Source organism: Lagenorhynchus albirostris, chromosome 12 (assembly GCF_949774975.1).
Source record: "Lagenorhynchus albirostris chromosome 12, mLagAlb1.1, whole genome shotgun sequence".
In the NCBI taxonomy this organism is placed as follows: Eukaryota; Metazoa; Chordata; class Mammalia; order Artiodactyla; family Delphinidae; genus Lagenorhynchus; species Lagenorhynchus albirostris.
The window spans coordinates 76,583,193-76,607,120 of NC_083106.1; the positions used below are offsets into that span (position 1 = coordinate 76,583,193).

At 37.5% G+C, this 23,928-nt stretch overlaps 1 protein-coding gene across 1 annotated transcript in view; it reads right to left on the minus strand.

The window, feature by feature from the left end:
- The window catches only part of MYO6 (myosin VI), a 140,733-nt gene that overhangs the window by 20,845 nt on the left and 95,960 nt on the right, over positions 1-23,928 (minus strand). Inside the window, exons 15-25 of the mRNA XM_060167690.1 lie at positions 22,103-22,175; positions 20,409-20,536; positions 17,304-17,399; positions 16,836-17,009; positions 13,474-13,512; positions 11,322-11,415; positions 5,166-5,296; positions 5,001-5,078; positions 3,071-3,200; positions 1,263-1,353; positions 406-556 (exon numbers count right to left, since the gene is read on the minus strand). Coding sequence (XP_060023673.1) covers positions 406-556; positions 1,263-1,353; positions 3,071-3,200; positions 5,001-5,078; positions 5,166-5,296; positions 11,322-11,415; positions 13,474-13,512; positions 16,836-17,009; positions 17,304-17,399; positions 20,409-20,536; positions 22,103-22,175 — 1,185 coding nt within the window. The remainder of the gene's footprint in view (positions 1-405; positions 557-1,262; positions 1,354-3,070; positions 3,201-5,000; positions 5,079-5,165; positions 5,297-11,321; positions 11,416-13,473; positions 13,513-16,835; positions 17,010-17,303; positions 17,400-20,408; positions 20,537-22,102; positions 22,176-23,928) is intronic.

Genomic DNA, 23,928 nt, shown 5'->3' on the forward strand with positions numbered 1-23,928 from the left:
GGTGGGGTAAGGATTTGGGGGTGATTTTCTCCAGATTTTCAATAATATTACATTACTTTTATAATTTAAAAATTAGTTTCTGAAAGTAGAAAAAGATGAAACAAAATTAATATGCATTAATCCTCTCTCAGTAATGATTCTGCAAAAGCTTACCAACAGTATAGTATTTTAGTTAGTATTTTGGAAAAATCTTTCCTAGCAACAGATGAACTGCACAAAAATTGTCTTCTCTTTTTTTACTACGAAAATTTTCAAATATAGAGTAAATAATATGTTGAGCATCACTTATCTCTGAGACTCAACATCTGTAACGTTTTGTATCTTTAAAAAAAGGACAATACCAATAACAAAAGGTATTAAAAATTATTTTCAAAGGTCAAAGTCATTTGGATTAAAATTACATACCTTAATTTTGGCCATTAAAGCATCAATAGAAATTTCAAGGTCCTCGACCTGTTTATTCATCTCTGGTTTTCCATCTTTCAATGCACTTACTACTTCGTTAAATTTATCAAGCCGTTTCTTCAGTGTGCCCACCTTAACCAGGCCATCAATGCTGTAAAGATAACAACACTTCATCAGAGTTTAATTTCACCACTGAATGCTGCAGACAGATTTTTCATTTTAATAAAATACCAAACATATTGTTAAACAGAGTATTTCACTTCTGTTTTCGTGTTATTCAATAGTCTCTTTTTTTAGATCTTTTGTTGAGGGTAAAAGGAATCATCAAATATGGATGTGAATGACATTAATATGTGTCAGCAAGACTTAAGCCTTCTATACTTGCACTGAAAAATTTGAGAATTCAAATTACAGAAAAACTTAAAAGAGTAGAATCAAATAAGAAATAAAGACTAAACTGACAGTGAGACAATGTAATTCCTACAGGTAATCTTGAAAATTACGGTCAAAATATTAATGAGATGTTTTTAAAAACAATGTCAATTTGACATTTATCAGTAAACTCAAGTCACTAAAATAATCAGAATAAAACAGCTCCTTTCAACCTTTTACAGTGTTACATTTTTCTAAGCTACTTCAAATCCTTTTATAGAATGAGGCAAGTAATGAATTAATGAAGCAATTAATTAACTAATGTCCAATAAATAACATGAATAACAGACTAATACATCTTTTACAAAGAACATGAGAAAAAAGGAAACTCTGTGAGTATGCAAACTGCTCTTCATTATGACTTTATGCCATTTTATATTAGGGTAAATAGGTTTTTTGGATTCTTTAGGCTCTATTCATCTTACCGAGGTTTGTGTCGTCTTTTGCAAAGCCACATTCGAACAGTTTTCTGCATTTTAATGCAGGCTTCAGCTCGATATTTTATTTTGTTTTTCACTATGTGTAAGAGGAAAATATAATGACAGAAAATTATTTAGTTTAAATCAGACATACAGGATTTTTAAAAACCATTCATTTCCACAAAGCAATTCTCAAGAAACACAAAATCTTGATGAACATATTATATCAGACATCAAAACTGGCAAGTTTAACATTTCTTTAGTTCTTTATACTTCTTAAAATAAAAAGCATATCATGTATATGGCTAGGTGTACATTTTAAATATATTATCTCCTTGTTATGCTACATTAATGCGTCCCAAATTGTCCTAGGTAATATTGGTCTAGGAAATGTTAACAGGCGTGTCTTGAAACAAGGATTCACCTGTCAAATGAACTCAGGAAAAGCTATGCGCTACACCTCCTTCTGGAGATTCACAATGAACATACTGAGTGAGGCCTCTAAGAATCCTACAATAAAGGACTCTACTTAACTTCAGTTAGTCGATATCCGAGACTGATCTGACCCGGAGACATTCTTTTCAGAGGTTCCCCATTAACATGCTGCAAAGATCCTGTCTACTTACTGACTTGACCACTGCACAACACCGTCCACAAACGAATAGTACAGCAGAAATAATTTTAATATAATATGTTTTCCATCATAATGCAATGTTTAAAGCTGAAGGCATTTAACTATAGTGACAAGTATGTTCATATTTCACTTGGAAAGTGATGGGAAAAGAGCTTCTCTTGTCTTTTTATTATTACAGTTTTGTTTTTATTTATATCACAATTGACTAACAAAAGACCTCATGATAGCATGCACGTTGCTTGCACAATTCCTTTTCATTAGGTCAAAGGAATTTTTTTTTATTAATAAGCAGCAATGTACTGAATCCTCTTCACGTGCCTAGCACTGTTCCAGGTACTGTGGAGGGTATGGCTGGGGTGGGGGATTATAAATTTAATCAAGTTACTAACGATACTCCCTACAACTAAAGGTTTGCTATAGACCATCAGGTAACCCAAAATTATTCTGTCCCTCATCCTTGTTTTGGGTCAGAGATAAGTAGTTGCTACAATATTTTAAGACTTTAGACTTCGCCCTTTATTAAAGGAAGCTGTAATCAAAGGCTTTTAGTTAGAGACTCTGGGAAGATAAGTCTGGGAAGCCAGGAAAACCAGTTTGGGAGCCACTGAAGTTACTATGCAGGCTGGGGAGAGGGGCTCCAGTAAGGCAGTGGCAATAAAGAGTAAAGAATGCACGGTGTCTGGAGGGGGAATCAACAGAGCTTGCTGACTGGCATGATTTCAGGGACAAGAAGAGACAATTACGACTGGGACACTTTTAGCGTGTGTATTCTGGTGATGCCATGGGGGTGCAAAGAAAAATTCTGGTTTTAGTCTGAGAGCCTGGGGTATGGTGTGGGGAGCAGGGGAGAAAGGGAGAGGAAAGGAGGGGAGGGGGGAAGAATCAAGATAGTGAGTTCTGGGGTTTTTTTTAGGTCGTGATGAAATTAATTATCATATAATGCATGCGATTAAAGAAGGTAAGTATCATACACTCAAAAAACTTAAAAAAGAAAAGTCTACAGGTACTAATTTATTACATACTACATGTAAGGCGTTAGGGGAGGAACCAGGGACACAGCATGAATAAGCGACACGGTCCCTGTTGTCTAGCACTCACCACTGAGACAAATGTATAACATTCCACAAACCAGTTCATTTCCAAAATAATTGCGTATCTCGGAGTGGAAGGAAACACCTACGTTTGATGACAGACAGTGAGCACCACTGAACCTTCTTCCAGCGACTGCAGATGAGCCAGTGATTGACCCTCTTGACCAGCTCTGCTAAGTGGTCAGGGTCGGACTTCATAATCTGGTCAAATTCTGCAAACTAGGAGATAAAGTCATTGGCTAACAGTATCAAAAGACAGATGTGTTTAAACACACAGAGAGATACAAAATAACTGTAACTCAAATCCAAAATCTAGCTTTCTGGAAGTGGTCACAAGCCTATTACACAGACATGTCTCAGCGGGGTACACAGCAAACCAAGCACACTTGGCTGAAGTTTGCTGTCTTTCTCCTCCTTCCTCCAGGATCTTTTTTGCAGTGGTTGGGCTGCGGGGGTTACTCACTGCTAGTTAGCAGACTCAACAGGAAAAGTAGAAAAAGAATCTTAAATGACCGCTGCAGATGGTTAGCCAAAAGGTTTTATGGAAAAAAGAATGAAAAAAGGTCTCCTGTCTCTCTGAACTGGCTCATCCTTACTCTGAGATCACTGGAGAAGTGAAGGTCAGCTCTGTAAAATCAGGTACCACCAAAACTACTGTGTCTCACCCAATCCCCACCTTTATTTTGGCCAGAGATAAGAAACTGCTACTAAGAGACACACAACACAAATAAAACATCTACAAGGTTATTAAATAAGAAAATGCATTATTTCCACAATTTACCACCGAATTACATATTGATTTCTATCCTTTACCAAATATCCCACTACAGTATATTGAAGAGGTCACACATCTATCAAAATAACAGCTTCTTATAATCGAAATTAAATTAAAGGTAATATAATGAGATTAAAGATCTTTGAAAATCTGCCTTGCGCTTTCACTGTATCCTTCTGACTGATTAATTTTTCTAGAGGCAAATAAGACCAAGTGCTTTCTCTACCAAGCTCTTAATTCTAAAATAATTACTACAGTCCTGAAATGAGAAATGTTGAGTTTATGATAAATACGTGTGATTACAGCTAAGCCAACTATGAATACTTATATTCTTAACTTTTTTTCTTTTATAGGAGATCATATAAGTTCTCTGCAGTAAAAATATTCACAGGAAAGTGCATACATTTGGTAATGCATTACACAGATTTCATTTCATGCCCCAAGATGTGAAATCAGATTTACTTATTATGATTAATTTAGCCTTCAAGGAACTAGAGATATTTATTAACGATTTTGCTAAGTCAAACAAGTATAGTTGTCTATTATATAATAACAATTGTGTTTAAAATTATGAGAATGCAATATTCAATCAATATTAAAGAAGTCAGGAATGGTGAAAATATTATGAACAGATTGTGAAGAGCATTTAAGTATTTCTGTATTGTATATATTTAGTTATGAAATATTCTATAACTCCATTTTGTATCCTAGTACAGGACTAGTACAAGAATCTGTAAATACTAAAACTATGGGTAGCCTAAGAAAATTATGTTACATACAAAAGTATTTATACAGTCATTCCTTCTACGATTTGATAGAAGTCAGCACAGACTTCAGTCCAATTTTCTGTATGTTACACATCTATCAAGCTCTAAGAGATCGTATTCTCACAATGAAGACTCAAAAGTACTGTGAAATTTTAATTATTGAAGACTGAATATGTTTTAGAAAAGCTTTCAACTTGTTTAAAACAGAAGTATCTCAGGTTAACCCTTATTTAAGTAAAAAATTCAACTAAACAATCCTCTGATTCCAATACTTCCAAAGCTGAAAAAAAAAAAAAAAAAAAAACCCTGTACAGAGTACTATACAGTGTAAACTTCTCACCAGTGGGAAAATTGTGTGTATCACACACATATGCATGCTCTTTAAGAATAACATAAATCACTGAACACTTAAAAATAGTCACTGACTCCGACTATCCATATTAATTATGTTAAAGTTGAAAATAAAAATGTACTTACCTTGCCAGGTCTAAAAAATACTTTTGTTAACCCAAACTTGTAGTCGATTTCATTTAAGCCCAAAGCTTTAAAAAGAGCCTGAAAAATGAAATTTAAATGCCAATTAGGAATTAATAAGAAAGACAGTTTATAGCTAAGACATCTCAATTTAGGTAGTGTTTGTACCTTACAAAATAGTCTTGGATCTAATCTTGCGAGTTTATCTGGCATATACTTTTTATACATGTTGTAGAGTTCGTGAAATGAAGCTCGTGATGGGAAACCACCCTGCATCAAGTCCAAAACAGACACCATACCTACATTCATAAACAAACAGAAGTTTTACTGCCAATCACTGTGCAGAAGTCCAAGGATAACTTGCAAATGATCAAAGAATTTTATAAATTAAAATGGGTAATTTACAGAAATTATCAGCAATGAAATATTACATAGAAAATATCATACTTATACTCAATATGTCCCAGCTTACCCACCACCTAAAAACTACTGTAGCCAAATTTCATCTAAAACTAGCTTGACTAACTATTTTCTAGAGACAAACGACTGGTCTCTAAAAAATTCAAACGTAGTTTGTATCTTTTTTTTCTGCTGGAACCCTTTGTGTCACAATCGCGGTATACAAGGCAAAGACCTGCGTTAGGCTATTTTCCAAGTCCTGAGGTTGCTTTTGGAACAAGATTCCCGGTAAGAGTCTCCAACACAAAGTCAAACACATTCCCCGATTCTCACCAGTGCTTCAAGCAAACGGAGAAGAGAGGAGAGCACATTTTCTCATTATAAAGACCCCCTTTCACTCACCCCTCAAAGGAATTAGTCTACTGGGGTAAAGCGTCTATAGGATGACTACCTATATTCAGTATAACTCTACTAAGTGATTAATTTGAGCCTTGAGTCAGTGTGAGCTTTTCACATCAGGAAAAGCATAAAATGGGGAAAGGCTCAACTACTATGGATAATGCCAGGACTTTTGTTTATAGAAAGACCTGGATTTCAGTCTACAGGAGTATTTAAATCAGTGAAGAAAATAAGATTATTCAATAAAAAGTGTTAGGGACAAATGGCTAGACATTTAGAAAACAAAAATAACATCAGATCCTTACCTCACTCCTTACACCAAAATAAATTTCTGCTGGTCAAAAAGTCAAACTAGCAAAATAAAATTATAAAATATTTTTAAATGAGTGGATTTTTATTTTAAAATAGTCTCATTGGAAAGATAGCCTCTCTAGGCAATCAGCTTGAATTTTAACCTATCTGACTGGCAAAGATGTAAAACCCCAATAGTACTTGGGGATGATGACAGTGTAGGAAAACACGCACATACATTCTTAGCGGGAGAGTAAACCAGTGCAACAATTTCAGATGGCAGTTTGGACTATGTATTTATATTATTAAATTAATATTAAGTGTTAATAATAGATATCTATCCCTTTGACTATTTTCCACTTTGATGAATCTATCCTACAACTTGTCACGTATGTGGGCAAAGATATGCACAGAGAAGGTCTCTACATGTTCACTGGGTCACTGTTGGTAATAGAAAACACAGAAATCACTTAAATATTTGAAATTATGTTATTCCGATAATTTAATAACAATTAAATTATGTTATAACCCTATGATAGAATATGATATATTTATTAAAAATAACAGGGCAGAGGTTTAACAAGTATGAAAAATATGTCCAAGACACAGAGTTAAATGGTCATCCCTGAGAAGTGAGACTTCTTTTTACTTATATTATTCTGTACCATTTCATTTGTTACAGTGAACATATACAGCTATTATAACTTAAATATGATAAATATATATTATATGCAATAGATAATTTATATATAATACTATGATGTATAACATATGTATTATAATTAAACAAAGTTTAGTATTAAATTAAACATAATATTAAATTAAATTTAATATAATATAATGGAACATATAAACGCAATTATTCCTATGGAGAGTTCAGATCTAGATTTAGTTTTTGGCTCTGCTTGGAGAAATAAAAGTAAGGTTTGGTTGATACTGTCACAATTGTTGCCCATTTTATTTATATCAAAAAAACAAGTACCCTTAGAAATGTGTGCATCCCAACCTCTGAGTCCCTTGGCTTGCCCTGTAGCTGCAGACAACTAGGCTCACAAAAGTACATTAAGAATTTCATGGAGCTTAACAAATTACCAAGTCTACGGCGGCTTTCTCCACACTGGAAGCTAATTTACACTAAAGATCTTTTGATGCTTAAGAAAAGTAAAAATCACCAAACCAAGTACTCTCCCTTCTAGAGATTCCCATGGCCCGGCTCTATCCTCGGGGAGTTTGGTGAAGAGCTTCCTCAGGGAGTCTGGTGAAGAGCCAGGTTTGCAGTCCCGGCTGGTCATCCTCAGAGCCCCTCTTTGCTACCACAGACGGGCAGCAGAGCCCCGAGGTTAAAGAAAGAAGACCTGCCTTCTCTCACCTTCCCCCACTTTGCCCTGGGGTTGGCTGATCAGAAGATAGACGCTTTAGTAAAAGCTGTCCTCAATTAATTCTCCTTAAATTAGAAAAAAACAGAAATGGAAAGGCAAAGTATTATAGAAATCAAATCTTAAATGTTGTTGTTTTTAGAAAACTTCATAATTATTTTTCTTTCCACCAGTTATTGGTATTTTTTGCTTTTTCTCATTACCTAGCCACATAACTGGAACCAATTCTATGCCATTTTACTATTAAAAGTACTATAAAAAAATCAGACTATTATGAATTGGTGGCATCTATTAAACTGTCAACAGATCTTAACATGTTAAAATACACTGCTTACTGAAAGAGGAATCCCAGCTAAAGCATCAGTGAGCCCACACTCTGCTAATCTAATGGTATATATAGCTAAATCTAAACACACTTGACTTGCCAGGACACTGGATGCTCACTTAGGAAATAAATGACATTATATTAGGCTAAACAAATCATAAAGAGAAATTCAAATGAGAAAAATAGTCAAAGTAAAAATGATCTGAAGAAAATATTACAAAAATACATCTATACATATGTAGGAATAAAACAGACATCACTTATTTAACTTTCTAGTATTTGTTAAAGTTAGTCACAAATAAATCTTTTTATTTCCTAGACTGTGCATTTCGCTCAACAAATATTTACTAAGTCTAGTAGATGCTTTGCGTTGCCAGGAAGCAGGAACATGCATACAAGCCAAAACAGACACAGTTTCTGCCCTCGAGAGGTTTACAGATTAGAGAAAGGAGAAAATAAATAAAATATATGACTGAAATGATGGTGCTAGGCACCCTTTACTCAGGCCCCCTTCCTAGTTGGAGGCTTTCACAAAGAAATGACAACCAAGCGCAAATGTGAAAAATAAGACAAAGGGGAGATAAGAGCTTCTCATACAGGAAGCAGCATGTGCACAGGCCCCATGAACAGACGGAATACGGAGCATTTAAGGAACTAAAGCAAAGGCCGGAGTGACTGGAGAATGGAGAGGAGAGAGAGAAAACAGAGGAGGTTATAGACACACGGGCCAGACCATATGGGGCCTCATAAGCTACGAGGACTCTGCTCTTTACCCTAATCATAATCAGAAGCCACTGCAGCATTTTAAGCAATAAAAAGACGTGCTCAGATTTGAGTTGTAAAGCAGTAATTCTGGATGTATGTGAAGAACAGACCGAGCAGATGTGAGGAGAATACTTAGGAAACTTCAGCAAAAAGCCAGGTGAAAGATGGTGACAGCTTGGATTAGGGAGTACTAAGGCTCAGTGCCTACTAGGAGAGTAGACCTCAAATGTTCTCACAACAAGCAAGCAATGGTAATTATATTACCTCATGGGACTCTTAGCTAACACTATGGTGGCAATCCTTTTACAATACATTAGCGTATCAAATCAACACATTGCACAACTTGGACCTACACAATGTTATATGTCAATCATATCTCAGTAAATCTGGAGGAGTAAAAGACACACTCTTTAGGTCATATAAAAGGGCCTTGGTGAGACTTATATTGAGAATATGTAGCTAGGTTGTCCAGTGTGATGGTTGCTAGGCACATGCTCTATAGTTGCACTAGCCACATGTGACTATTTATATTTAAATTTTTAAAAATTAAAATTAAATACAAATTAAAAATTCAGTACCTAAGTCATACTAGTCACATTTCAAGAGCTCAGTAGCCACAAGTATCTAGTGGCTACCATACTGGACAACACAGGCATAGAATATGTCCACCTCCATGGAAAGTTATACCGAACAGCACTGATCAAGAGCGAGAAGAACAGGCCTAACCCAGAGCTTAAAAAACTCTAACAAATAATATCTAGGTAGAAGATGACCCTGCAGAGGAGGCAGGAATGGCCAGAGAATTCAAAGGAGAGGCAGGGACACACGCTGTTTTAGGCGCTGAGGAAAGGCTATGTTATGGGGATGGGGTAGAGGCAAATGCTGCCGGACTCCACTGAGATGAGGGTCTAAGGAAACATGTAATTCAGGGTCAAGGGAATCACCGGAAACCTTATCAAGAATTATTTTGTTGGAAACTGAATTCCCTCGGGTTAAAGAGCAAGTGGAAGGCAGGAAACTGAGAAAGCAAGAAGAGAATATTCTTGGAGAGAAAAGCAAAAACCGGAGAAAAGAAAGCGAGGCCAGAGATAGGGAGGCAGCTGGATGGGAATGTTGGTGAGAGGGAGTGAAGATGAGGTTTCGATGGGACTGAAACCCTCTCAGAGCTTCAATACAGATCACCAATACTGAGGATTAATGAAAAGGCAGGAAGGGATAGATCCAAAGAACTACAGTCTCAATGAGGAAGAGAGGCACTTCCTCCTTTCTACCAGGAGGGCAGTTGTGCAGGTAGAAGAAGTGTTTGGTAGCACACAGGTAAGGCTTTCAGCTTTTTAGTAAAAAGAGGTGAGGCCTGTTAGCAGAGCCTCGGAGACCTGAGCAGAGCAGGGTGTGTCTGACGGGTCCAGGGAGAAACAGAACCTGCTGGCCAGGGAAACTTGGTGGGGCGGGTAATGCGAGCCCTTTGAAGGTTAGTGATCATGAATTTGTAACAGTGCCAATCTATCTTGCCCACTTTCTCTGTGCAGATGAGGACAAAGGACAAAATTAGATTCACAAACAGCTAAGGTTTTGTGAGAAGGGTCAAGGGTAGGTGTGGCTGTGGGGAGCTCGAAGCTTATGTAATTAGGGGAGGGCACTTTAAGAAAAAAAGTATGAAATTACAAAAGCATACAAAATCAGGTTCAGGATTTTGATAGGAGCTCATTTAAATAAGGCACCCTGAAGCTAAAGCGACCAGTAGCTTTCTAATAAATCCGCCTCTAAGAGAAGCAAGATAAGGAGTCGGGGAGGCAAGAGAGTTTCTGGAAGTGTCCCAGGCCTGAATCAGCGGGAGAGGCAGGGGTGGTGTGAGAGGGATGGAGGATGGGCATGGGGAAGGAAAACAGGGAGTCCAGGGCCCAAGACTTGGGTGACTAAGCACGGGCAGAATGTGGCCGGGTGAGGGGTAGAAAGTGATAGTTTAACCAAGGTGCAGAAAAGTTCCACAGAAGCCGAGGGTATTGTGTTGATTTTTTTTTTCTTTTGTTTTACAAGTAGTGGAGTGGGAAGCAAGGACATCAAAACCGGACTTCCCTGGTGGCACAGTGGTTAAGAATCCGCCTGCCAATGCAGGGGACACGGGTTCAAGCCCTGGTCCGGGAAGATCCCACATGCCACAGAGCAACTAAGCCTGTGCGCCACAACTACTGAGCCTGCACTCTAGAGCTCGCGAGTCACAACTACTGAGCCCCAGTGCTGCAACTACTGAAGCCTGCATGCCTAGAGCCCGTGCTCCGCGACAAGAGAAGCCACTGCAATGAGAGGCCCACGCACTGCAACGAAGAGTAGCCCCCGCTCACCGCGACAACTAGAGAAAGCCTGCGCAAGCAACCAAGATCCAACACAGACAAAAGTAAAAATAAATTTAATTAATTAATTAATTTTAAAAAAAAAAGGACACCAAAACCCACCGCCTGACCCAGTTACGTGGGAACGAACCGCTGCAGGACTGAGAAGGCCACGGAAAGCATCCAAGGGGAGACCTGGGTTCGCAGCTGAAGAGTTTTTATAAATTTTACCTCAATGATGTAAAACATCTACGCCAATACTGCTCAAATAATTTGTTAGCCCTTCTTTTCTTATAAATAAAGGAAATATAAAAGTCTTACCACACTTAAAAATAATCAAGATAGTTGTGAATTATTTGAAAACACTGCATATATTAAATTTTATTTGAACTAAGACTCTCGACACACCCCGATATAGATTACAAAAATAGAGAAATACCTGAACATTGAAGTTGAGACAAAATTTGAGCTCCTTCGAAGTCGTGGCTTGTCATCTTTAAATTCGGCTTGATACAACGAATAAAGCTTGCTCCCTAGAATAATAAAGGTACTTTTAAAAATGATCCATATAGCATTCTTATTTTTCTATTTCTATGAATACCAGCTACTTTCAGAGCATATTATCATTAACTTCTGAACCTCTTTTTTTTAAAATTAATTAATTAATTAATTAATTAATTTATCCTTGGCTGTGTTGGGTCTTCGTTTCTGTGCGAGGGCTTTCTCTAGTTGCGGCGAGCGGGGGCCACTCTTCATCGCGGTGCGCGGGCCTCTCACTATCACGGCCTCTCTTGTTGCAGAGCACAGGTTCCAGACGCACAGGCTCAGTAGTTGTGGCTCACGGGCCCAGCTGCTCCGCGGCATGTGGGATCTTCCCAGAGCAGGGCTCGAACCCGTGTCCCCTGCACTGGCAGGCATATTCTCCACCACTGTGCCACCAGGGAAGCCCTGAACCTCTTTTAAAATAATCACTAAGGAACTTAAGACCATTAGCATACTTTTATAATGTAAAGCATTTATATACTAATATTAGAAAAATACATTTTAGATTTGAGTGCCAAAAAACCGTTACTGTAAAAAGAAAAGTCTCTCCTAGTAAAATATTTCAACATATTTAAACAATACATTTCACAGCATGACATACATGTGATTTTATTCTACATTTAAATATATTTATATGCTGTGTTTCTGTGATAAGAAAATTGCCCTATGACAAGATGGCATAAAATTATGCCTCTTAAAATTTAGGCCAAAGTGCTAAAAAAAAAAATCAACCTTTCTCATCATTCTATTTTAAAAATATACAGTAGGTCCCTGAGCTGCACCACTGCACATTTTAAAGTTTTGTTTGTTAAACGATATGTATTTCAAAAAGCTTAAAGGCATTCATTTACAATCCGTTATCAGATTTTTGCTGAATGAGACAGAGAGAATACTGCTATGTACCCAGTGAAACTGTTGGGAACTGAAGCTAATACACTAAACATCCAAATAACAGCTTTGCTTCCAAGTAGCCACCTTGCAAAACTGAATAGTTAATGTCAACAATGATGCTCACTGCAAACACTTTTAGAACACTTTTTAGAAATGCCTTTTTTAAAAATCACAAATATAATCTAATCATTTTACAGTAGCATTATATTTGGGTGATAAAAATAAAATACCTCCTCATCAGACTTGGTTTTTAAAGGTCTGTCCTTAAGAGAGAAATATTTGCAAACAATGAGGATAGTTAAAAGAATTTCTTAATGGTTTCAAAACAAATCTAACAATAAGTTAAGCAATAATAGCACAGAGACAATAAATATTTGGCTTTCAAATGACTACATGAAAAGAGTAATCAGTTAAGTTCTGTGGATTTGCTTAAAAAATAAGTCTTCTCTTGAAATCATGCCTCATTTATATAACCGACGTATCAAATTTCTTTCTATGGTGAATTTTTCTTTAAAAAACAGAGAGAATTAAAATGTCTAGTTAATAAAAAGGCTCCTAGGAAATACTGCCCCTATAATAGGGCATAAAAATATTATGTCCATTTTTTTCCATATCAGCACTGTCATGTTAGAGAATGTTACCACCAGAGTAACAAAATGAAAATGAATTATATGTGTTATCTTTAATCCTAAAAAATACGTTTTCCTTCCTTACGATAACTAATTATTTTCACTTTCCTGAAGCTACAGGGTAATCTTAATAACATTCAGAGAATTCTATATATTTATAAAACAATTTGACTGCACATATATATTTGACCCTTCTTCAGAAAAAAACTAACCAAAATGACAACCATTTTAAAAACTGATTTTTTTAATGATGAAATTTGGTTTAAAATGAATTTCTAATTATTCCAGGTTTACTGTGCTTATTTGAGTAATTACTAATAATACTTTAAGAGGACCATTTAAAAACCCTGTTTTTGAAGACTTCCCTGGCAGTCCAGTGGTTAAGACTCAGAACTTCCAGTGCAGGGGGCACAGGTTCAATCCCTGGTCGGGGAACTGAGATCCCACGTGCCTTGCGGCGCAGCCGGAAAAAACAACAACAACAAAAAAACAAAAAACCCTGTGGGTTTTTTTTTTAAGTGTACTCACAGTACTTCGAAGTTTATCCAGAAGCAAATTTAACTGTGTCTGTAGAAGAAAGGAAATCACTTCATTATTTCCAAGAGCAAAAGTACGTAATACCATAAGTAAATATTAGCTTTTCAACATTAGAATAAAATAACATGCAATAACACTGATATATATAACACATTACAATTTAACAGCTTCTGGTACACAATCTCTTTAACAGATAGTAACATGCAGAAATGTATGGCTAATATATGATGCCAAGGACAATAACTTATTTTACTTATACAGAACTTATACAATTAAAAGACTGAAAATTAGCAATACTAGAAAACATACATGCACACTTGCAGGTGGGGTGAATAAGGAAAAAGTATACAGGCAATGCAAGAAGTAAATGAAAATGCTGGGGATGCATTCAATAAGGGATCAACGGAGCAGTATGTGAACTCGTGGCAAGCTGGGTGTAGCTTGTGTCATGCTCCATTAAGAATGAAAACGTGTTTAAAATATACACTAATGCATTAGTGTAACACACTAATGTATTAGGATTGTTTTATATAACACCTTTCATAAATGAAACTGACCTGCCTACCTGTAGAAACCCTCTCTACTATTTTAAAACTTCACATTTCAATTATTTTTAAAGGCTAGGACAATTTTCTCAAGAAAATTGGACAGTACAAGTAGTTACGGACCTTTCCTTTGCTTAATAATATTAAGTGATTTTAATGTACTCTGGTTCAGTACATTAAAATCATGCATTTGCTTTACTTCTCTGCAACGTAATTTAAATTGTTATACTGATTTTATACTGGGATGCTTATTGTACTACTTAACAAAAGAGAAATTAACTAATTAATTCTTCAATTAACATATTTATTCAATCACAGCTATACTTAATAATAATAATAGGTATACTTTACTGAATGCTTTCTATGAGTCAGACACTGCTCAAAGCTTTTCACGGGCATTAGCATGTTTAATTCGCACCACAACTCTAATTAAGGATATATTAGTAGACTCATTTTACAGGTGAAAACGTTGAGGCCCAGAGAGATAAATCACTTGCCAAGATCAGGGAGCTAGTAATGGCAAAACCAAGACTCCAACAAGGACCTAACACCAAGGCTCATTCTCTTAAGCGTGATGCTACAGTACACTTCAGACATTATAGGCTTAAGTTATAAAAACGGAGTGAATTTCTCACTGGATTAAAAAAATACAGTCATACCCCACTGATCTGCTTGACAGAGTCCTGACAACCTCAACCAGTCTAGACCAGCACACAAATGAAAAGCAAGTGTAAGAGCCACTAATTTGGAAAGAAAACAACTGTGACAAAGCCCATGCTTCCTAATCCATAGCACAGTATTCGCCCAAAAAAATGGACAAAAAGTTAAGTCAGTAGAAGCAGCAAAAATAACTATAGCATCTGAGAGAAGAGGGAAGAATGTCAATTACCAAAGAACAGCGGTCAAAGACCAAAAGGCATAATAGCCTGATGCAACGCATGCTTTACTTGTATTTTATTTTTATTTCAAAGCATACAATTATTCATGTATATAATAAAAGAATATGATTTTCATCAGAAAGAATTACTTTTTCTAAAACACTAATAGTAAAAGAGTTCTACTTCAATAACCTGAAAATGTCACTTTGCAGTGGAAAACTTCTGATTCTCGGTCATGTTCGATAACTGAAGTATTACTGTAAATGCTAGCCTGTGTTGTTTTATTGCCTCCCATAACTTGAATTTGTATTTAATGAGCTATTCTACTATATTTAAAAATAAGAATTACTACTAATATTTCATTTCAAAGTATTTCAATAAAAACATTTTGAAATTTTATTATTAACAATGTTACATCTTTTAGTTACAGTTTTCAAGCAGTTTGATGGGCAAAATACATTGTATTGCATATAAGCAATTTTAAGGCACTTAAAGTCTCAACATAAAATACCTTAGTCCAAAGAATTTTAAGAATGTTTTTTATTTTATTTATATTGTCTAAAATTTCAAGTATGTTCTTGCCAGCAATACTACTATATCACACTAGGAAAATACTTAATAAATGATGTCCGTTTCATTCAGGCTAATGTACTATTTTAAACCAATCTGTTACCATTATGTCTATTTAAGAATCTAAGAATATCCAAATAAGAGAAAGAGCATTGTCAAGAGAAGAAGAAACTCATAATTAATGAATATAACTTACAATAAAGTTTAAAACTTTTTATTTAGTTCCTTGAAAAAATGTGTTATAAGCGGAATTCTCCTATATCTATGTTTCAGCTTTTGTTTTATAAACATGATTTTATCAAGTTAGTTATTTAGAGCCCATTTCAATCCACAAGGGATTTCAGGAAGCTTACACTGTTAGTACCTAGTATTCTGAGTCTTAAATATTGTTCCTAATTACATCATTTTTAATATTTGAAGGACACATAATGAAAGGCATATGTAGTTTTCTTGTAAACAGAACAAAAAGACTTCGTGGAAATGTATAAGAGAGAAATTAATTCTATTTCTTTGATCTATTTATTATAATTTTTTATTCATTAAACATGGCACAAAGTTTTTAAATTATCTTTTTCTATGCAAAATACTCAGCAATTAGAACCAAATAGCGGTGTTGCATTTCTAAGGCACATCATGTGACAATTCCTTATCAGACCCCAAAGAATAAATTCCTGATCCGAAATTAATGAAACAAATGAAGTGTTCTTCAACGTCAAATAAGCAATTTGAAGGGTTCGCCACACAAAGCATTTATCTTTTACAGAAGTTCTTAGAAGCTTTAATCAAATTTTAGTGTAATATGCACACCCAAAATGCACTATGAGAGAAAACACGTTAAAAATGAATCACAAAATGAAATCGTTAACTCGAGCTGGGTTCTTTTTAACACGGCAGCCACTCTGTAAGTAGGAGTCCACGAAGGTGATCATTTACCTGAAGGCCCTGGCAGTGCCTGCTTTTCCTCTCTCAACTCAACTAGTCCCCTCTAGCCATCTGGAGCTGGACTACTCCAGCTAAAACAAAACTGCTGAATGAGGAAGGAAACAGAAAACACATGGGAAAGAGAAGGTTTGAAGGTCAACCAGACAGTAAACAGAAGCAAGAACATGAGGAGAAGCAATCAGACATGTTAGAGAACCAAGAAAGAGCACGTTCGTAAAATTACCAGGTTTCCGTATGGTCAATTACTATGCCTATCTTATGTTATTCTGCATACAAACAGCAACAGTTCAGGGACTGCTGTTGAATCTCACTCGTGGGATTTCTCAGGGTGATCTACACTATCCACTGTAGAGTATAAAACAATTACAATTTTAATGCAGTACGAAAAAAATTCAAGTAATACATTTAGCACAAATACCTTAAACTTGTTTCCCACACTGATGAAGCTAAGTTTTCCTGCTTTTTGTTTAGTGTCTTTGTTGTTATTTGTGGATGATTCAAATAATTCCCGGATAAATTTATCCCTGGATTCACATATTAAGGACTCAAGAGACATATGTAAAGCGTCATTATTTTTTTCCACAAATTGAGTCTGAAAAATAAAGCAAACAGGAATGATTCGGTCCATCTTGTGATAATATTCCTTACCATGGTGTTGTCCAATAGAACTGTTTTGAGGTGGCGGAAATGTTCTGTAGCTGTGCTGTCCAATATCGCCATCACCAGGCAGTGGGGACAGCAAGCACATGAAATGTGGCCAGTGTACTGAGGAACTGAATTTTAAATTATATTTAACTTTAAATAGCCAGATGTGGCTAGATGTTACCATATTGCACAGCGCAGCTTCAACATCAAATGGTTTTCTCCCGGTGAAAGTTATACTCACTGTTTCATAGCACACCGCCCCTGCGAAATGCCTGATGATGAAGCCTTCGTCATCTCTGATGTTCCTGTGAACTGCCAGCTTAGACTTTCTAGGAATCTGAAAAATGATACACACACCAGTGATCAAAAATATACTACACAGGGCTTCCCTGGTGGTGCAGTGGTTGAGTCCGCCTGCCGATGCAGGGGACACAGGTTCGTGCCCTGGTCCGGGAAGATCCCACGTGCCGCGGAGCGGCTGGGCCCGTGAGCCATGGCCGCTGAGCCTGTGCGTCCGGAGCCTGTGCTCCGCAACGGGAGAGGCCACGACGGTGAGAGGCCCGCGTACCGCAAAAAAAAAAAAAAAAAAAAAAAATATATATATATATATATATATATACACTACACAACTTCCTTTAGGAAACATCTGGCATGTGAAATACTTAAAATTATAAAGGGAGTTTTCATACTTTATATAATTATACTGCTTTTTAAATAAGCCTTAAAGTACCAGTAAAATCTAGCATATATTTTTGGTTATAATCTCTTAGGAAAGAAAAAAGGACCAGAGGTTTATAAAGTTAAATGCCTATGTTTAAAGTGGTGGATCCTGAGCTTGGCTGCTGAACTAGAATCAGCTGGAGAACTTTTAAGCCTCTTACACCATTTACATCAGGTGATTCCTAGGTGTTGCCAAGGTCGAGAAGCACTGCTCTACAGAAACACCCAAAATCAGCATAGGGACTCACTTACTGATTTAAACCATACACCCTAACACGTCTACACAATGAGCCTGAATCTATATGAAGGAAACAAAATCCTTTTCCGGTTGTACTATCTAATTGTAATAGCTCATGTTGGTATCATATTTGAAAGTTTCCAGAATAACAGATCACTCCTGACCCTCAAAATAGCCTAAGGTTAAGAAAGACAATCTCATTCAAAAATGAACAAGCTAAGACATCAGAACCTTCCCAGGCTTTTGCTGGGTGAGAGAGCTAGCAGATCAGAGTTCCCCTCTGCATGGCAGCAGGCCGGCACGAGTCAGGGGGCGACCCTGTGGTCAAGACGCCGGCCTGATGCCCAAACCCAACACTTTCTCTCTATGCTAAACAGGGAGGTCACCTGAGCTCTCCATGCCCATCCCCTCACCTCTAGCACGGCGGATGCAAGCAGGAGCTACCCCAAAGGATTCTTATGAGGACCAAATAAAGTAATTCAAGAAAACTCTTAAAATGTGCCTGGCACATGCTAAAGGTTCAATAAATGGTTATTAATAATTTTGTTTTCAAAGACATACAATAAAAGTAATGATCTGTACAACTCAGAATTTACTGTCTTGCTCTTGTTCTCTTTTGAGGAAAGTGGCCATAGTCCATTCCTGATGCTTTAGTTTGCTGTCCTTGGAGCTATATGTCTCTGAAACCCTGGTCATAATTTGTTGACTAGCAGTGAGTACTCTTGGTAAAGGTAACCATGCATCCACAGACTGGTCTTCACAGAGAGCAGTGAATAAACAGGACTAGATGTACGTCTTTAATCTTAGCAGCAAGTTTTGTTGGGGACGCAGACTGCTTTTTTCTATCTCCACTGAAGTGAGAGAGGCAGCCTCCACATCAGACTTATTTAAGGATACAGAAGAACTCCAAGTCAACAGAGCAGGGAGTTGTGAGATGCAGTCCCCAGAGAAGGTTATCATAATTACATCAGCTTTTCAATGCCTTCAACCTATTCACGTTCTTGATTTAGTTAATGATGTATGGAAACAAGAATATTTGCTTTCATTCACTTGAACTCCTGGACCCATCAAAGCAGCGAGTGTTATACTATGCTACGGTCTCAAGACAATCAACAGCACAGGAGGCAGCTGCCACTCTAAGCAGCTTTTCTCTTCTTCCTTCCTTCCTTTCTTTGTTGTTCTAAGATGAGGCAGCACCTATCTTCGTGGGTAAAATTAACATCCACATTTCTCTGTGCTAGTCAGCTCTCTCTGGGTGCAAGGATGGAGTTGTGCTTGCATTATCTCAGGTGATGGTGGTTGAGTATAAAGATGAACCCAGAGCTAGGTGAACACGGAAAACACCTCAACAGCTGCACACTCCAGCCTTATGGAAAACAGCCCTACCGTTCACTGCCACAAGCAGGTAGTCAAGCACAGCAGTTTAGGGAACCAGGTCTTCTGACCCTTTCAGAAGTGTACTTCTCATTTATTTCTATTGCCTTCTGTATCTGTTTTCCCCTTTAGCTAATTCTTCTATTGCTGCAGCTTCTATGACCCTCTCTGAGTACATTTTTCCATTCAAAACTCCCAAGGAAAGAGTATCAAAATCAATTTACTGATCACTAAATGAATTGCTTCCACCAGTCAGACTCTTAGCCACAAGCTTTGCTGGTCTTACAAATTTGCAGACAGGTAGCTGCTTGTGACTCGAGGTGCTAACCCCTGGAAAGTGATCAAGGTCACATGGTACAAAACAGAGCAACTCATGGCCACTTAACTCAGAAGGGAGAACATAAAAACAGGTAAACCGGGCTTCCCTGGTGGCGCAGTGGTTGAGAATCTGCCTGCTAATGCAGGGGACATGGGTTCGAGCCCTGGTCTGGGAGGATCCCACATGACACAGAGCAACTGGGCCCGTGAGCCACAACTACTAAGCCTGCGCGTCTGGAGCCTGTGCTCCGCAGCAAGAGAGGCCGCCATAGTGAGAGGCCCGCGCACCACGATGAAGCGTGGCCCCCGCTTGCCACAACTAGAGAAAGCCCTCGCACAGAAACAAAGACGCAACACAGCAAAAATAAATAAATTAATTAATAAACTCCTACCCGCAACATCTTCTTTAACAAAAAGAAGAAACAGGTAAACCTTTTTATACGTTTTAGATAGGTGAAATGTACTTTATATCCAGCTAAAATCGCCTTCATTAGATAGATCAGCAGCAGCAAAAATATATAGATACAAATTAAATGGTTATCTATAGAAGATACTGTGCTGGATTAAGAAGATGTTTATAGCTGTTCAAAGCCTTACATAACTTACGATTCTAATTACCTAATATCTAATGTCTAGTACATGTTTCTAAAAGGTTTTCTTCCCACCAGAGGCTCAATTTTGAAGTAGCAAACTCACACAGAGTCGGAAATGGTCTTTGTGCTTCTGGTGAACTTCAGATGTAAAGTGTTGATCACTTGGCTGGGGAAGGCGATTTTCCTCATCCAAAATATCCAGTATTCCCGCTAATTTTGCTTCAATTAAATCTATTTCAAAAAATCAGAATATGACAGGATAAAAACCATAACATTTTAAACTTACTGATCACAAATTTTGAGGACTGATCAGAAACAATGTAACATGATCCTGTAAGTATTGTATTCTCTCACAAGCAACAGAGAGCAGATGAATTTTGTTTCACATCTGCAATTTATTAGAAAATAACATCATATATTTAATATAGGTTTTAGAAGAACCACTCCATAAAGAAAGCGACTAACATAATAACCATTCCATCTGTAAGCCAGAAATACCTCCTCTCCCACATGACATCTATGTTCAAATTGAAGTCAAACTACAGATGTTTTTGCAGGCTTAGCTTTCTGAAACTGTTTACAGATATGGATTCAAAAACTTTCCAGCAAAACGTCAGTAACAGCACAAATTTATGCTCCTTCCATTCATGTTTCTGAATTTCCTGCCTGTCCAAAATAACTAGAAAATGTAAGCTGCTTAAATACATAAGCAGTGCTAAATGGGACAGACTCTAAAAGCCGCAGGACACAGGAAGAGAAATCCAGAAGTGCTAAATGGGACAGACTCCAAAAGCCACAGGACATAGAAAGAGAAATCCAGAAGTGCTAATTGGGACAGACTCCAAAAGCCGCAGGACATAGGAAGAGAAATCCAGGTTCTGACTGCACTGGTCAGAGAATGATGCTTCTTGGGCAATTAATAGAGGTGGAGGGGGACGCGCTAACTGAGCTATAACTGAGAGTGCTCTGATAGATGCACGACCCAAGTGGGCTGAAGGGGAAATGGAAGGGGAGGAGTTCCAGCCAAGATACCTCTGTGAAAGGATATGGTGTGTGAGGGGATATGCTGAGTGGACCGGGTAGGATGTGAAAGTGCTTTGAGAAGTAACACGAATGTAAAGTACTGTTATTATTGTTATTGTTGTTGTTATTACCATTACACTATCTTGTCCAAATCTAGCACATGAGTCACTGACTCAACTGTCAGATTCCATTTTCAAAGCAAGGCTTGCCACACAGCTGATTTCAGAGATGCGTGGGAAAGAAAAGGCAGACCGAACACTCCCTGGGTGGGACAGGGAAAGGCTTCTTTACCGATAAAAACAGACAAGGAAAACAGAGACCCTGTTCTCCTGCTGCAGGGTGCTATCTGGATGGGACACTGCAACTTGTGATGCCAACTTGCCAAAGGGTGCGGGTGCAGAGAATAGAAACAAAGAACCGCAGACGCGCAAAGCCAAATCCTGGCAGACGCCTCGGGCTTCCTCACACGAGATAAGAAATCCCTTCACTGCTTAAGCAATTTTGTGTCCTCCTTAACTTATTCACGTTAACTGTTTAAGAAAGAAAACATCCCTCACGGTAGATAGAAGGAGTTTTACGAAAACTTTCAATATAGCTGAATTCGATGCCTTCATAGGAAAAATAACTTCCTAGCAGTACTAGAGAAGTAAAACCTCTCTCAAGTACCACAATTTCAAGTCCCATAACCAGCAGAGCACAGAAAAATTACTAGTGAAATCATTCACTGTATCTTCCCACATTTCCCAAAAGTAGAGCAAAAAAAAAAATACGTACCTATACAGTCCTGGTTATCCACGTAATGTACTTCATTCACACCTAAACCTTCCTTCTGATAGAGTTCTTGTTCCTAAAAGGAAATAATCATAATCATAGATGTGGAGCTACTGTGTGATAGGAAATGGATTCACTGTGCCATATCCGATCATAACATTTATTGATTAGTCAGTGTACAAGGCTCACACCAGCTGATTCGGGGACTGAGAAGTCTTAACAAACATTAGGGAAGAAAAACCCTTGCCCCTAAAGCAAGGCGAAATGAAAACTTACATGGCCAACATAACATGATTCACATTATGTGGACGTGTTCCCCCCTGCAGATAAGCATGCTTTTCCCGAAATACGCTGGGCGGCCAGGCACAAACACAGGGATCTGTTTATAACCATTCAAACCCAAGACAAGACCAGGGCTTTGAAACATTTTTAGCGATTCTAAAGCCAAACTTCCCAGTAGAATAGACCAGGGATCCGCACACTTTTCTGGAAGGGCCAGACAGTAAATGTTTTCAGCTGTGGGCCATACTGTCTTTGTCACAACTGTGCAATTATGCCACTGCAGGGCGAAAGCAGCCACAGATAACAGTAAATGAAGAAGCATGGCTGTCTTCCAATAAAATTTCATTTGTAAAATTAGGCGGCATGCTGGGTTTGTCCTGAAGGCCATAGTTTACCCCTGGAATACACAGAGGAACATAACTTGCTTTGATAATTTTAAAAAGCTTAAAAAACAGCTGAACAAACAAGCTCCCTGCTGACATGAAATTTGTCTCTCCTATTATATATCCTCAATAGCCCTCAATCATCGTCTAAAGAGAGGTAGAGCAGATTTATAACATTTATAGACAAGCACTAATGTTAAGGAAAGAGCAATTAACTGCAAATGGGCTCTAATATCTACACAGTGATATATATGAGGAGTATATCATTGGGGAAAATAAACATAATTTAGAAGAATAATTTACAAATCAAAGTTAAGTTCCTGGATGTAATTCTGGTATCTTCTTAAAATTAAAAAGAAAAAGGAGGAGGGAGGGATTTTATCACAGATGGGTGGGCAACGCAATGAGCTTAGGGTGATGTATATTTCAACCTTTTTTCCCCCTGAATGTTTGAATATTTCCTCCCACGAGACGTACTATTTAGAAAAGGTTTCTGTCATTCTAGAAGGCACTGTCTACTTGAACTCAATCTGAATTTGAAATTCACACATTTACTTTAAGGAATTATTATAAAAATAAACATGAATCAAGGCACTGTCTCCTCTTCATGCAGTTTCTACTAAAGCTTGCTGGGTTGGTGTGGAAGGGAAGATTTAAGGCTGATTAAGTGAGAAGCATACATGCGAAACTTCACACAGTAATGAAAGGACTATGGCTGCCAGATGAAACTTTTCAGAGAAACTATCTTAACTGAGAGGTACTTGTTTTAACCTGTTTTATTTACGCCAGAATTGGTATAATATATAAGATATTATAAGGTACAAAAGTTGGAATGTCCTAGGAAACCCATAAAGACAAAACACAATAAAAATGGGGGAAAGATGAATGGCATGGGAACAGGAAAGAAAATATTTCACATTTCAAGTCCAGAGACAGTGGGGAACTCAGAACACAGCGGTGCTAATACGAAGGGAACGGTGCTGTGAGCCAGCAACCGGGAAGGAGGGTTCAGACTAGCAGAAGTCACTGAACTTCTGCAGTTTCTTCATCTGTAAAACAAAGGGCTGCACTAGATTAACAGATTAATTCTGAGTTCCCTTTAACTCTACTTTCTTCATTCAGTAAGACATATCTCAAACGGCTCAAAGGAAGGAAAGACGAGGG